This window comes from Stegastes partitus, unplaced genomic scaffold (assembly GCF_000690725.1).
Source record: "Stegastes partitus isolate 25-593 unplaced genomic scaffold, Stegastes_partitus-1.0.2 Scaffold265, whole genome shotgun sequence".
Lineage (NCBI taxonomy): Eukaryota > Metazoa > Chordata > Actinopteri > Pomacentridae > Stegastes > Stegastes partitus.
Genome location: NW_007577996.1, coordinates 462814 through 478899, shown reverse-complemented (window position 1 = coordinate 478899; position 16086 = coordinate 462814). Strand labels below are relative to the sequence as shown.

General features: G+C 41.5%; 1 protein-coding gene across 1 annotated transcript in view; it reads right to left on the bottom strand.

The window, feature by feature from the left end:
* il1rapl2 (interleukin 1 receptor accessory protein-like 2) overlaps positions 1-16086 on the bottom strand; it is a 487645-nt gene that overhangs the window by 34111 nt on the left and 437448 nt on the right. Inside the window, exon 8 of the mRNA XM_008282278.1 lies at positions 8724-8869. Within this exon, the coding sequence (XP_008280500.1) occupies positions 8724-8869 (146 nt within the window). The remainder of the gene's footprint in view (positions 1-8723; positions 8870-16086) is intronic.

The window sequence follows — 16086 nt, the reverse complement described above, 5'->3', positions numbered from 1 at the left end:
TAATTTCTCTCTACTTCTAGTCATGGTTGCTCTGTTTCCATAAAGGTGCTCTATATTGCTGTGTAAAATGCGGCTATAGTGGGTAGAAAATGTGAGCAAACAACACTAAAAAATTGAGGGTTAAATAATAAAAGAATATGTGGCGATAACAAATCTCAGGAAATTCAGTTCAGGATTATGCAATAAATCCAAAAGATCTCACTTTGCCTCAAATACGTCACCAACTGTTCTTGTCTAAGCAGCTTGTACACACCTGTGTACGTTTAATGTGGTTCATAAATTTAAACCCAGTATGATCAATAGTTCATTGTTGAGCCTGTTGTGATTTCTCCAGATGGACTATTATGGTTCATAGTTATTATCTAACAGCGTTGTCTGGCTGATGTCGGACCATCTTTCTGAAATTGACTTCTTAATGTTCTACAACTCCTGCCACTAAAAAGCCTCACCGGTGTTCTCAGAGGAGACACAAAAGTCTGTTTCTCTATCTGTAGATTGTTATTGGAGAGAATTATGCTGAACTCACATTAAAACGTTTCACAATTTTAGACTCCAAACGATCCGCGAAGGCTGAAGTCCATACGACCGTTAGCGTCTCATTGTTATGCTACGATAAAGGTGGAAGATGATTCATGTCTGCATTGTTTTTGCATCTCTTTTTATCTCTTATGCTGAGCGTTTGTATAATTTATTGTCGCCGGGTCCAGAATCTGTGTTGTGTACCAATAAATGCATAACCTGCATAAACCGAACATAAAACAACTGAATGAAAACAGAGAGCTGCTGCAGTGTTCTGTGGTGATAAATCTCTGTGGGTTCATCACCACAAGTAAACCACTTCACTTTACACACGGACATTTGACCCGCTATTAATATAAAAGCACGGATTAGTGCGGATACGCAGTCGCAGGCTTTTACCCGTAAATGTCGTCTAGTTAATGGATTCATAAATGTTAGATATTAGCTCGATACGTGCATCATGATGGGGATGATTTTTGAGTGGCTTGACGTGTTTGACGTAATGACCTTCTACGCAATTAGAGTTAAAAATACGGATGTTATCTGTCATGCCGGCATCTGAGATTCTACCATAGACCTTATAAAAGATGGACGTAGCAACCGGCCCTGAAAAATGAAGCCAACACAGAAGTGTCAAAAACCTGCAATATCACTACGTCCACAAGCTGCTGGCTCCAAAAAGCCCTGGCTCCCATAGACTTGAATTGGAAATGAAGTGATCACAGATCATGAAATACTGCATTCCTGCAGCTCAGGATTTTTTAAAAATTAGTTTTCATGGTCAAGTCCAGAGATCAGGTGGCCAATCTGAAAATAAATCAAGACTGAATTTTTAAAAAGCATCAACATTTTGCGGGGCAAGGGGCGTGGCTGGCTTGATTGACAGTCGGCAGCAACCATACAGACGAAGCGAGCAGAAGGCGGTAAATGTGGGCGGGCAGAGAGGGCCCGCCTCTCAATCCGTCTGACCAATCGCTGCTCCTATGGCACCGCCCCCCTCCGACAATTCTTGCGTCACTGGCTCCAAAAATCCAAGATGTCAACCAGGAAGTAGCAAAACCCTGGCTTCATTTTCTCAGTGCAGAAACCAACGGGTGACGTCACGGTAGCTACGTCCATCTTTTATACGGTCTATGGATTCTACCGACGAACATCTAAATTTTGGGTTATTTCCTGATTTATTTTGAATTAGTCCTTCCTCGTGTGCAGTGATTGACTTTACTTCCTGTCATCGTCGTCTCGCTCCTGCCTCTGAGACTCTGTGATTGTTTCCACCTGTTCTAAATTACTCTGCCTCCCCGGTGTATTCAGCCTTGTGTTCGTCCCTCTGCCGTTGTCACTCCGTCTCTTTATCTGAATTTGTCCTCCACTTTCCAGTCGGCTTTCCTGCCTCTTTTATTCGTCGCCTCTTTCGGATCCACCTCGGTTGGACTTTTCATTGGGCTGATCCTGCTTGAACTCTGCTGCACCTTTTGTTTCTGTTTTCTTCCTGTAAGTTTTATTAAAGTTTCTCATTCTACCTACCGATCTCCAGAGCCCCGTGTCCTGCATTTGTGCTGTTTCTCTTTGACCATAACACGATATCCCTACGCTTCCTTGTTTTAAAGCTTTGGTGTCATTTTATGTAGAAAAAAAACACAAAATCAAATCAAATAACTTGCTTATTAGGTAATAACTTTCCCAGCTGACAGGTCAAATAATGAAATTAGAGTCCGCGCTGCTTCTCGTCCACCAGCGGTGAACAATGGGTTTGTGCAAAAATGCATATAAGTCATTTCATGATTATGTTCTTTAAACTGTTAAAAGGTTCAAAATACCGGCGCTGCCATGCAGGTGGTGAGATTTAGTGAATAAAGCCTCCTTTCTTGACGCCTATAATGAGCTAAATCCAGGTTAAAGCTATTATCTCGCTCTCATTTCCTTTCAATCTAAAATGATTACAGAGGAGGAGATATAGATAAAGAGAAGCAGAGCAGTAGAAGAAAGCGTTCTGAGCTGTGGGACAGCTGAGATATGGACCGAACAGAAAGGCTGTGAACTGACACTGTGCTGTATTGTGTGTTGGGAGCTGGACACACGCAGTAATGTGCAAAATTATTCACAGCCATGCCAGAGTTTTGATCTATCATGATTAGTTTTTTTCTTTTTTAACCAATAGGTTTCTAAAGTAGTGACAAATGACAAGAGGACAAGAACTTTTTTTCTTTCTTTGGCATTTTTACTGAAGATGACATGTCTAAAATGAGTCATACTACTTGATATTGTTGTAAATCTTTGACTAAATTCATCTTCTAAACCACTCCAAATGGTCCTGATAACTTCTGCCATGTTCCACTACACAATAAGATGTGTCACAGAAGTTCCAGGACTGGTGTCACAAAAGATATACTTCAAACCCAAACTACAAACGACGAGTTTTCCCCTTCAGACGATCAACCAGCACGTCTACAAAGAGATCCTTTTGCTTCGCTCAGAGTTGTGAACAAGTCGTGGCTGCTTCACCATGACAACACACCTGCTCACAACGCCCTGAGCATCCCACAGTTCCTGGCTGAGAAGAACATCTCCGTGCTGGAGCAACCTCCCTACTCACCCCACCTGGCTCCGTGGATTGTTTCCTCTTCCCCAAGCTCATGGGGGTCATCAAGGAGACCCGCTTTGAAGACGTGGACGACATTAAGATGGCTGTGATGATGGAGCTGAGGAGGATCCTGGAAGAATCCTTCCAGGAGTGCATGGCGGCGTGAAGAGAAGGCTGGGAAAGTGTGTTAGACTCCAGGAGCATTACTTTAAAGAGGAGAACTTGTAGCTTGTAGTTTGGATTTGAAATCTATCTTTTGTGACACCAGTCCTAGGACTTTTCTGACACACCTCGTATAGTCTGAGAACAGCTGATGCAGTATTTCTTTAGTCAGTTACTGGTCAGGTACAAGTCATGGATAAAACCAATCAGCCAAGGAAACAAGCTACTGGGTCCATCACTAACAGAGAGTTGTGCATTTTGGATGCTCACAAGACAGGAAAATCTTTTCAAGTACCAGTGACCCTGGTGGAAAGCAGAATCAGCAAGTACTAAAAGTTCCACACTGTAAAAATACTCAAAGAGTGTGTTAGAAAGACAAAACTGATCCCTGTACTGGCAAAAATGGTAGTGTGAGAGATCAAGAAGAATCTAAGGATCCACACCAAGACCATTCTGATGACTGTCAACAATTCTGGTGGCAACGTCTCAAATAGAAACACCAACAGATGCTGAACAAGGCTGGTCTCCATGGTGACCAAGGAGGACTTTACTTCTCCAAGGTAGCAACACAAAAGCTCACCTAGTCTGGACAAAGACGAAAGCTTTTGCTCAGATGAGATAAAAATTGAATTGTTTGGACACAGCGACGTGTTTTAGGTTTGTGGAAAGAAAAGAGAATCAATCAACCCCAAACCTGGGAAGGAGATGCTTTTAGGGTGTTTATCAGTCAATGGACCATTTGATCAAACTAAACTACATCATGATAAAAAGAGGACGATATGAAAGATTCTGGAGGAAAATATGTCTGCAGGAAAACTTTGACCTTCTAATGAGACAATGACCTGAAACAGGCAGTCTTAGTGGTGAAGAAATAGTTAACAGAAAACAATGTGAACGTGTTGAAGCGGCTCAGCCAGAGTCCAGATCTGTATCCAATTAACAGAAATCTATGGAGGGAATTGATGACCGGTGTGATGAAGAGGAAGACTTCAACCCTCGAAGACTTGGAGATCATTGCAAAAGAGGAAGAAAACACGAGTGGAGACATGCAGAAAGCTGGTTAGGGATTGTTAGAACTGTGATGTGGTGGTTGATGTGTTGATTGCTAAGAATGGTTAGAAATAATTTTGGACATACCACTTTTAGCAGAAATAGGATTTATCAATAACTTTTGTCACATGTTTGTGTCATTTCCAGTTTGAAGAAACCCTTTGGTCACATTAAAAATCACCATAAACCTAAATTTGTCGTGGGTATGACTGATGAAGGAGTTTTCTGCCAGACTTTCTAGGTGATCTCATTTAAAAGTAGTCGTGCAGCTACATAGAATTGCTTCTGCAGGCGGCGCTGACTAGAACACTTTGAACCGATACCTGCGTCTGTGCATCTCTGCGTTTCCATACGTGTGCATTTGTATTCGTACCATGACAGTGATTTTAAACGATCCTTTTACACCTTAAAGCCTCCCACGAGGAAACTGTGTGTGTGTTTCTGTGCATATTTGTCCAGCCTGATCCAACACAGAATACTCTCCAAAGCTGCTTCTTGTCTTATTTGACATCTTTTCCTCAAACGTGTGCAGCTTCCTGTCGGTAATTAAGCTGTTAAGTAATGAGGACCCTACAACCCTCGTCCTGACCCCCTCTGGAGGTGTGTGAGTCTGTTTGCGAGGGTCCCCGGGGTGCTAGTTAAGTATAGTAAGATAGATTCGACACCCAAGGCATTCAGCAGCAGTCAGACAGGGGGAGAGAGAAAGACCTGTTTTTAGTCCTCCCCGTTCTCCCTCCTCTTCGTCTCCCCTCACCTTCCCCGTCTTTATCTCTGTCGGCATCTATTACTTCTCCCTTGTTCTCTGTTTTCTTGACTCGTTCCGCCTCCCGCCGTTCCTCTGCCTGTTTATCTTTTGTTTTTTTTTTTTTCTCCCTCCACCAATTCCCTCCTGTCCCTATTTTTAAAAAGAATAATTTTTATTTATTTCATATAGTGGCCTTTCGCGCGCCCCTCTCTCCCAACGAGATTCGAGGTAACGGAGACGATTCATCTCCTCCTCCGGCGCTGCTGCACTGTTCTCTGTTCCTCGTCGTCTCTCCAGGTTTCTTCCTCTATCTCCGGGTCTCGGCCTCTGACTCAAACGGGCCCTTTCTCTCTGCTCATCAGATGGAAAGCAAGATACCGCAGTACTGCTGCAAATGTTTTACAAAAGGAGTTGTGCCCTCGTGCATTTTTCAGCTGAATATTTAAAGCTGTAACTATCTTGTTTTTTTGTTTTTTTTTAGTTGGTCTCCATCTGTGAAGCTCTTTGCTGTGGTGTTCTCTGTCTCTCTCTTTCTTGATTTTTTTTATTTTTATTTCACTTTCTGGAACCTGCTTGTCAGTCAAACAGAGTCCAACACTATGACTTGTTCCTTCTGAGATAATAAAAGTGCCACCGCTTTATCTCGTTCAGCTGTTCAGACGCAGCTACTCAAAAATTAAGCTCGTTTAAAGTCTTAATTATCTTGGGAGCTGTTCGCATCCACAAATATTTACTGGGCCATAAAAGTGGCATCGGTTCCCGAGCTGGAGGGGTATTTCTTGTTAACAGAATCATAAAGAGAGATAGGATATGTCCCAGGTAACTCGAGCAGACATGGTTTTATATTTAGCAAGAAAGAGTGGGGGGGAGGAAAAAAAAAGAGAAAAACTGCTTTTGGGAGTAGACGCTGTGGAAGCTCTGAATCCAGAACGTGACTTATTGTTTATTAGCGCATATCTTCTTGACAGTAGGATATAGGCGTGTCAGTCAAACTGAGCATTCCTCTAATGTTTGGTTTAGTTAATAGAATACTCTGACACTTTGGGAAATTCACTTGTCGGCTTTCTCGCTGAGACTTAGATAAGAAGATCAATGTCATGTCATTACTCTAATTATTTTGAGCGAGAGTTTGGAGGGAATTCATTTAGTTTAGGGTGAAGAGGGGTTCAAAAATCCATCTATTAGCACCTTGAAAGTTTACTAGCATGTTGTATCTCATAGGAAGGAATGTAAAAATGATCCTAGAGGATGAGTAGAGATGCAATGCATTGGTAGGTCGGTGTTTTTGAACATTGAAGAGGGTCTTGTGTGCCATGTCATTCTGCTTTTTTATGTTTTTGCTCATCTGAACTGATCACAATGTGCCTCTAACTATATAACATGCACCAGCATTAGTGATTCTACGCTGATGTTGGACTTTTTAAAGCAAACAAGTCAGAGTGCGATGAATAATGAAAACGTTGGTGACGAAAATGAATGACCAAAGTTTCTACTGAATGTTATTGTTGATTAGTTGGTGATTCCATTGTGTGTTGGAATACTTTGACATGATTGTATTTCTGGGGCTGCAAGGTGGTGCAGTGGTTAGCACTGTTGCCTCGCAGCTAGAAGGTCACCAGTTCACGTGGGGGCACCGGGATCTTTCTGTGTGGAGTTTGCATGTTCTCTCCGTGCAGCGTGGGTTCTCTCTGGGTTCTCCGGCTTCCTCCCACACAGTCCAAAAACATGTTGAGGTTAATTGGTGATTCTAAATTGTCCGTAGGTGTGAATGTGAGTGTGCTTGGTTGTCTGTCTCTAAGTGTAGCCCTGTGATAGACTGGTGACCTGTCCAGGGTGTCCCCTGCCTTCACTCTAAGTCAGCTGGAATAGGTTCCAGCCCCCCGCGACCCTAGTGAGGATTAGGCGGTGCATAGATAATGGATGGATGGATGGTATTCCTGCTTTACTGGAAAAAGTCTAAAAGCAAGAACCACCTTCTCTGAGTCTGCAAGAAATGGACGAAGTTCACTGTTGATCTCAGTCAAGAGAGAAAAACCGGATGAACCGAAAACATAACCAGATTTCTGCCAGTGTGTTTCAAGCCTGTAGATCTGCCAGGCCTGAGCATCGAGGACGGTGTTTTTTTTTGTTAAACTATAGTCACAGCTGAAAACAGACGTACTGGTTGGAAAGCTCACCAGCGACTCTAACAGCCCAGCCTCAGGTCGACACAGCCCCATCCTCGGTAAGTGTTGACAGAAGCTATAGGAGCCCACTTTAATGCTGCCATCAGTCTGTCAAAAAGACACTTGGCCACAGTGGAGCAGCCATTGGCCAACACTTCATGGGCTGGTGGACTGTCAAAAAAATCCACAGTTTTTACTGGCATGGGTCGCTCTTTAACATCCTGGCTCACTGACAGGCCCCAGCTGTCGGGTTTCGCAACTTTTCTCCAAAATATAATAAAACTGGGTGTCAGAAATTCAGGAGTTGTAGCGGCAGTTTACCTAAACACATGTACGTATGACTGAAATACACAACAAGCACTGTAATTGTCTTTGCTGTTAATCAGCCTAACATGCCTACAACAACCTCTAAATATGAGCCACTGAGTAAGTGTACGATTTACAATCCTAATAGTGGAATATTTGTTCAAAAAAGTACAGTAGGTTGGTTCTCAATTTTAAGTTTGTCAGATGTTTTTATTCCCAAGTTGACATGGATGTAAGGAGATGCATAGTGTTACCAAAATAGCTTGATCTTCCCAAAAATTACCTCATCCTCAGTGTGAATGTTCAGCTTCTATCACAACATCACGCAGATTTGAGGCTCCATCTTGGGCCCCATTTATTTCCTCCCTTGTAAAACATAAACTGTGTTTTTGCCATAGACTGTCTATAAAAGATGTACGTAGCAACCATAATGTCACTCACTCTTTTGTAGATTGCTGTTTTAATGCCTTAAGTCTGGAATTTGACTGTTGCCATCTTGTGAAACTGGATGTAACAAGCAAGAAAAGGGCCTAAAACACACCCTGCTTTATTGTCTATTTCATGCTAAATGAGACCATAACTTATAAAATCATCACCTTGCTGTGTTCATAAAGTGTTTAAACTAGTGACTGAAACCATAAACCTATTAGGAAAATGTTAACTGAGGTAACAAATCAGTGAAGAAGTTGTGCCACTTTCTCACAGACTTTCTATATAATCTGACTTCATGTTGCAGCCAGAGGAGTCGCCCCCTGCTGGCTGTCAGACAGAACGCAGGTTCAAGGCGTTCCTTTGTTGGCTTCACTTTACAGACCTGGCAGCTTCATCCATCTTTTATACACAATCTGCTGTTTTTTTTTTTTTTTTTTGCTTAAGGGGCTTGGTAATTACATTTTGGGTTATGATGATGTTGATGATGGTTTCCAGTCGTACAGACAAGTGGAGTGATGCAGACAAAATAACAAATGTGAACCATATGCTGCTGGTTGCTTTAATGAGCAATTTATCCACAAACTGCTTCTGATAATTTGTCATTTTAGCTGTCGCTCCCACAGATTTATTGTTTGAAGAAAGGCAACAATAATGAGATGATAATGACATAGCAGTTTTTTATTGCTACATTTAAGGTTGTTTTTTTTTCCCTCCCCCTCCTATTTTTTAAATAATTAAACAGAAAAGGAAAGCGAAACAGTACCTTTCTTTTGCAGTATAGCACTCCCGCTACGCCTTCCTATGTGGTTCTCCACGTAGCAGGTGTAGTTGGCCAGGTCTGCCTCGTCCACAGCGTCAAACGTCAGAGAAAGCTGCACCTCCTTCTCCCCTAAATGCTCCCTCAAGATCCTGGACACAACAAGAGACACAGAAAACAGTCACAAACATATTTTCCTCTTAAACACTTAATGAAGACGACGACAACACAAGCTTGGGTTTCCCTCTTTCCCAGATCGCATCAGGAAGTGAAGTAAACACGTGTAAATCTTAGAGACAAGAGGAGCTCCATGTCACCCAGGCTGCTCCATTAGAGGAAGGAGAGGAGGCACTGTGAAGTTATATAGGGCAAAAAAAAAAAAAAAAGGAGGGCAGAGGGATCGAGGAGGCATGTGTAGAAAACATTGGCGACAGCTGGAAAAAGCCTCTCTCCTCATGGTGAGGTCACACTCCTCTAAAAGCCTGTGGGGAGCAGGAAGAGGAGGCTGAACGGATGTCTGGGTCACCATGTGCACCTCAAAGCCCGATTTAAGGTCAGACTCAGCCACAGCCGCTGATATCTGGGATCAGGCCGGGTGTGCTGAGATTGCACATTCAGAGCAGTCGACACAGATGGATCGTTTGAACTCCAGGTTGGGAGATTTTTATCGTTCCGTGGCGATAACAGTTAGGCGCAGTAATGTGATTTCATGTCATGGATGTTTGTTATATTGATTTCATTCATGTTTGTTGTGCTTTTTTGATTTTATTCTTTAACAAATCAAATGATTTCATGAGTGGATTCTTAAAAGTAGGAAAACCAATCAAAATGTACAAACAGTTATTAGTGTGATTCAGACTTAAGGAGGAGTTTTCATGCAGGAGTGAACTGATGTATTGGTGCTTTTATTTAAGTAAAAGCATTTGTATTAGCAGCAACATGGATGAGGGGTACATCCTTATTATTTATGTGACTTTTTCCTGTTTTTCTATAGTTTTTTTTAAAAGAATGCTCTTTATAATGTCTTATTGTTATTGCATTTCACTGCACATACTGTATGAGCACGTGGCAAATAAAAACTCTTGAATCTTACAGTCCTGGTTTAGTCCCTGTGGCTGCTATATTATTATATCTGGCATGATTATATTATAAATTGTGAAGCATCAGAGTGACAGCAACATGTCATTGTTGTAGCTTCTGCAGGTTTTAACTACTTTACATTCATTTTTATATACAGGAACAGAAGCTGAGGACTGAAAGAAAAAGCAACATTCTGATGCACAAATCTGATTTCAGTTTCCTCTGTTATTTAATTTTTGGCAGGACATGGGATCATTTGAATATTTGTCAAAATGAAACCATGTTCAAAAGGGAAAAACACTGTTTGGTGGAGCTGTTAATAACTCGCTGACATCCGAAACGTGACACCACACTGCTTTTTGTAAGATGTCAGAAGCTTAAAAGGACAGAAACCATTAGTTTGACCTTTAACAATGTATTTATAAAGCTTGCAATGTCATCACTGGTCAAAAAACTTCATTTGTAAAGTGAGTAAAGCTGCCAGATACATCTACTAGAATGAAAAGTACAGTATTTCCTTACATGTGCCTCAAATTTGTACCTTTATTTACCCTTTATTTACCCAGGAAGTCACATTGAGATTCAAAATCACTTTTACAAGAGAGACCTGGCCAAGATAGCAGCCAGTCACAACATGTTAAGATGCAACAAACACAAATAAAACAACAAGAATAACTATTAAATCATAGTGGACCTCTCAAGAAAAACAATCACATCTCCGCCACCACATTCTTTATGATGCCCTTGAATTTATTTTGTTTCTAATCAAAGATCTGTCTGCAGATTATTACAAAACCATAGTAGAAAAGTGCAGTTTTTGCCAAATCAGTTAAAACCCGGGGTACATTGAAAAGCAACCACTTGGAGGCTCACTTAAGCTCGAGTAAATGTATTTAGTTACTTTCCACCACTATCTGCTGGTGAACAACAGCTCGGTGCAGAGATCCGGTCAGATAACTGACGTCTCACCACAGTGGAGTTGCCAAGTTTGGTATCACAACAGTGTTTATTATTTTAAGCATTGGCAGGTGTTGAATGTTGCCTAATATGTCGAGCTTTCCATTCTAGCACAGCACATTATAAGGTCTCAACTGGGGCAGATTTGAAATTCCTGATAACATTTTGACTTAATCAGTTCTTGTTTTTGGATGTAAGCAAGTAACAGTGTTTTAGCTTTTTTTTTTTTTTTTACTAGCAAAGATGACAACTCACCAAATTTAAAGTCTAAACTGTCAATAACAAAAAACCCCTCTAAACTCTTCCTGTACTCAATATTGGCCAGCACACATCACTTCCCCGTGTGGAGTCTGACACTTCATAAGTTTTGACTCAAAGTTCGGCAAAGCTGCAATGATGCTGCGACCATTTCATGTGTCTCGATCCCCTTCTATTAAAACCCATCCAAGGGGTTCAGAGGAGAAGATTATTTCACAGCCAGTGTCTTGTGAAGTGAACTCACTGTCAGCCTTTTTAATACTTGAGCGATCACTGCTCGGACCTCAGAACAAATTGTCTTAGACGGAGAAAGGGTGAAAGGGAGAAACGTGAGCGGGGACAAACCTGGGCAGGCTTCGGGAGTGTCACATGGGTGACGACACCAGTGTGGTTTGAATAGAGCATTTTATTTCTGGATTAAAGTGGGAAATTTGATTTCACCGTATTGAGCAGAACATGGATGTGATGCTGGAACTGCAGCAAAAAATGGCGTATCAAACCAAACACAAGCAGACAAACATGAAAAGTGGCAACAGACGACTTTGACTTTTGGTTTCTCTCCATCTTTGCTTATTTTTGCCAAGCAGAGTTTCCACACTTCTTCCAGTTGTTCTTTGTGCCTTAAGTTGAGCCGTACTGTCTCATTATTGTGCATCCATTACATTGTGCCATCACCATTTGCTTCATTGCGGTAAGTTAATGCAAAACTTGCCTATTGCCACCTTAATGAGTATTTTGCAGCAGGTGATGTGATATCAGCTCTTTTACAGAATTGAATTTAAGAACAACATCATCAGGAGCAGTAAAAAGTTAAAGAATCAAACCTACTGGATGTGCGCAGTAAATATAGAACAACAGTGTTAAAGAATAAAATGGAATAAATCAGCGAATATGGCGAAGCAACAACGGATTACCTAAAAGGAGACAAAAAATGAGAGTCAGACATGGCCCTGATCTTTAGCCTGGCTTAGGTTGGCTGTGTTACGGGGTTGGTTGGTTTGAATGTCTAGTAATTGGCCGAACCAAACCAGTAGACAGCGGGATTTTGGAAATAATGAGCACATCCCGTGCAGAATCAGCACTTGTGTCAGAAAACCAGCCGGGCAGGCCTCAGAATTGTGTTATCCTTCCTCGGTGTGGTACATGCTGGTTTGACCTGCAGTAATCTGGACTGGTCAGACTGTAAAACACGCAGGAGCTGAACTACACCAGTGCGACCTTTGCGGAGTGTTTTCATGCCACTCTGTTGGTAATTCGCCATGAAAAAAAGGACTGTATCTGTTATCTAAGCGCTTTCATGCAAACAAGTTTGACACACACACTTTTAGCATGGCTGATCCCTGTGGGAATTCAACTCGTAACCCTCTCAATATTTATGTTTCCCTTTTAGCATCAGACGAGCAGGAAGGCAGTGAAATCTGAATACAGGATTTTCGGTTATGAAGGATGATTTAACAGAAAGAGTTATGAGATGAAAAATGTCAAACGTTCCTGAAGAAATACACCAGAATGGCTGGTGTGATCTCTGGATGTGTCCTCCTCGTTTCAGTGTTTGCATCACTCTGATGTCTACCAGCACAGAGCATCAGAGGTCTCTGTCAGATGCAGCGACTCGCTAAAATCCTCTATTTAAAAGGCATCTCCTCCTCACCCTTTTTTCTCACCTCCAATAACTCTCCATTCCCAGCCTCCCTCCCTCCCCCAGACCTCCTTTCCTTCTCCTCTAGCCTCCCTCCATCTCTCAACTACTCACAACTCCAATGCTCTCTTGATGTCTTCTATTAAACATGCTGCTTCTGGACCACTAAACTACACCTGAGCACCACCAGGGTGAGATCTCCATATATCAAGTCCATGTAATGTGATTGAAAAGTGAATCCTTTAGAAGTCACATCTCAAAATAAAAGTCACACTTAAAGCAGTAATTCTTCACAGTCATCAAAGACCTCCTCAGTTTTTTACAACCTTGTCACCTGTTTTGGACATTTTCCGCCCATTGGCTCATCACATCCATACATTTGGGACAGTAGAGATTTCTTCCACCCTGTGCTGTGCTCAGCATGTTATCATCCCATTTTATGGCAGTGAAGCTGCAATTTTGCACCTACAGAGAGGAGCAATGTCCACATTTTCAGGTTGGACAGTGGGGAGGACTTGAGTTGAAATCCTGTTTTCCATCATTCTCACAGAACTATTTTCTGACATAATTGTCATTTTGACTTTTGCTTTTGCTTGCTATTAAATTGTGTTTTCAGTCTTTGTTTGATTAACTAAAAACTAATTGGTTAGATTAGAAAAGGAGCATGGTTTGGATTAAAATACACCCTGTGGCTGTGTTTACTACATGTTACAAAGCTTTCCAGGGTTTGAACTCCTTTTGAAATTTCATGTGCACGACTACAAAAAGTCGCCACATTATCAAGGTTAATTCCTGTTATCACTCATCAGAATAGATAATAACAACTACTGAGAGGTATTAAAAAAAAAGGTCCACATGTATGATAATGATGTACGATAACAGCCATTTAAAAGGCTGATAACATCTGGATTGGGTGATCTGGTCATCTCAGTGTTTACGTCCTCATTAAACTTCATTCGACACCATCAACCAAACCATTTCTCTTGTTTCTTCTCCATTCATGGATTTTCATGGTGTCGGATCTTTACACCTGCTCACTTCCCTCCATTCAACACACTGACTACAAGAATAAACTGTTTGCTCATGATGAGATGATCAACATCATTCACTTGCAAGTGGTCATGGTGGTTTGGCCCTTTATTGCCACAGTACTTCACTTGACTGTAGGGTCATACATCCATCCGTGATCTATCCATCCATCCATGATCTATACACCACTTAATCCTCACTGGGGGGACTGGAGCCTATCCCAGCCTATCTATCACAGACCATAGTGTCATTTCATATGAAACCAACCAATTTCTGAGAATTTTCCTTTTTACTTAGATTCCTCTGAAAAATAACCCCCACAGATGCTCCTACACCAAACTTATAAAGAAATCCCAAATATTAGGCCTCTATATCTAATAGTTTTAAAATTACAGCCCTTTGAAATTTTAGTTAATTTTATGCATTTTGGCAAACCGGCCTCTCAGCCCGTCTTCCTACATTAATAACTCATACAGTACGGCATATGGCGCTTTGAAACTGTTCATCCTGGGCTAACTTTTTCCTGTAGAATCCAAAAATGTAATCAGATCTGGTGTGTTGTCTTTATTTGTCTTCTTACAAGACTCTAAATATGGCCAAAAACTCAGTTGTTAATAAAAAAAAGACACCCTCTGTTACAGTCGCTCATTAGGAAAGTATAACAGATAAAGCACTCGGAATTGTTTTCCTCTCATTTATGGTCTGTGTTTACGCAGTAACCATGAACATTAGTACTGTGGGAGTTTTGCCCTGATTTAACCATGTGGGTAGGTCACCATCATATTCATTTTTCTACCATGTGTTCTTATAGATCTGAAGATGATCTGGTCCAAATATGGTTTTGTTGCTAAGCCTCCTTTGGGAATTATGAGTTTTTGTTTGTTTGTTTGTTTTCTTTGAATTATGAATTCAGCCAATTCCCAATTATTATATATACACAGTTCCAGATTTTTCTTAAAGCATTATTTCAACATCAGGAAAAACTAGCAATTCATAATGGGGGAAAAAAGGGAAAAACAAACAATGTTTTTCTTCTTTTCTTTTCAAAAACATCCTGTTGTATCCTAATTCTTGGACTTGTTGGGGAGTCTAGTCTTGCTCAGGGTCAATTCTGGTTCATATATGGATTTACTAGTAATTTACTCAGACAGCCATGCTTCTCCGAGGAACAGCTGTTCAGCCCAGATCTGTTTAGACTGACTGAGGGTGCTGTTTGCTTGATCCTTGTGGTATTTTCATCAAGTCACAGACGTGTTATTAAGAACCATGGTGACTTTTGAAAACGGGGTGTATCATGTTACATTTAAGAAGTTTTGGTACTTAATATTGAAACCTCCTCTAAAACTACTATTAGGTGACTATAAGGGTCCATGTAAAGCCAACTCTGGTACTTTTGGATAACTTTGATAGGAATCATCAGCATCAAATTACCTTTACTGGTGTAGATGTAAATTCTTGTTTTTAAAAAACCCCATTAAATCAGACTCCAACAGCAGTTGGACTGGACAGCTGACGTGAATTTCAAGCAGGTAAAGAAGCGTCTTTGCATCACTAAACATATGGGCCAGCGCTGCCTTCAAGAGAAAATACGAAGCATGCACCGGCCCGAGCGAAAACACTGTTTCATTGCACATGAACGAACCGTGAACCGGATAGCTGACTTGCAGAAACGTGAAAGCGAAGCCGTGCTCTCGTGCCAACAGCTGGAGTGAAACTGATGATCCTGCTTATGGTTACGATGTTGTCTCTGTTTCAGGCATATTTGATCTAAAATCACTTGAATTATTCACAAGATGTATTTATAGCTCCCAAAGAAGGATGTAGGGTTTCAGGAGGAGAGCACTTGGTGGTCGAGTGAAGGGAGAAGAGTCGGAAACTTCTGCACTTCACCCAAATTCACGGCTCTCTTGACGCTGGAGCAATAATGAGGTGAGAGAGTCAACAGTTCTCTCTCATATTGCAAAGTGGACAAGCATCAGTAATTACAGGTCTTCACTCTGTCATGGAGGTCCACGAGCCAGCGTTGGACACTATGCACACAGACGTGGACACATTCGACAGGCCGGAGCTGCAGAAGACAGACAGAGGGAGCTTCAAGTGGACAGATTAATGTGCATCACAGCGGGAGTCTGCCTGCTGCGGTGTGATTGTTGAATTTAGAATAGCAGTGTGATTGGCTCAGAGGTGGCCAGAGGACTGGACTGAAAGATGGAGAACTCATCAGGCAAAGGTTAATTTAATACCACGGGGCATGATTAGTTTCAAGTTTAAACACTCCCACACTCCTGCACACTGCTGCTCTCTTTATCTACAACACTATTTTCCCGAGAGTGAACATTTTCACCGCGTAGTAAAGTGGCTTAGCAGTCACAGATACCATCCTCGAGGCAAAGAACCTGGGTTCAA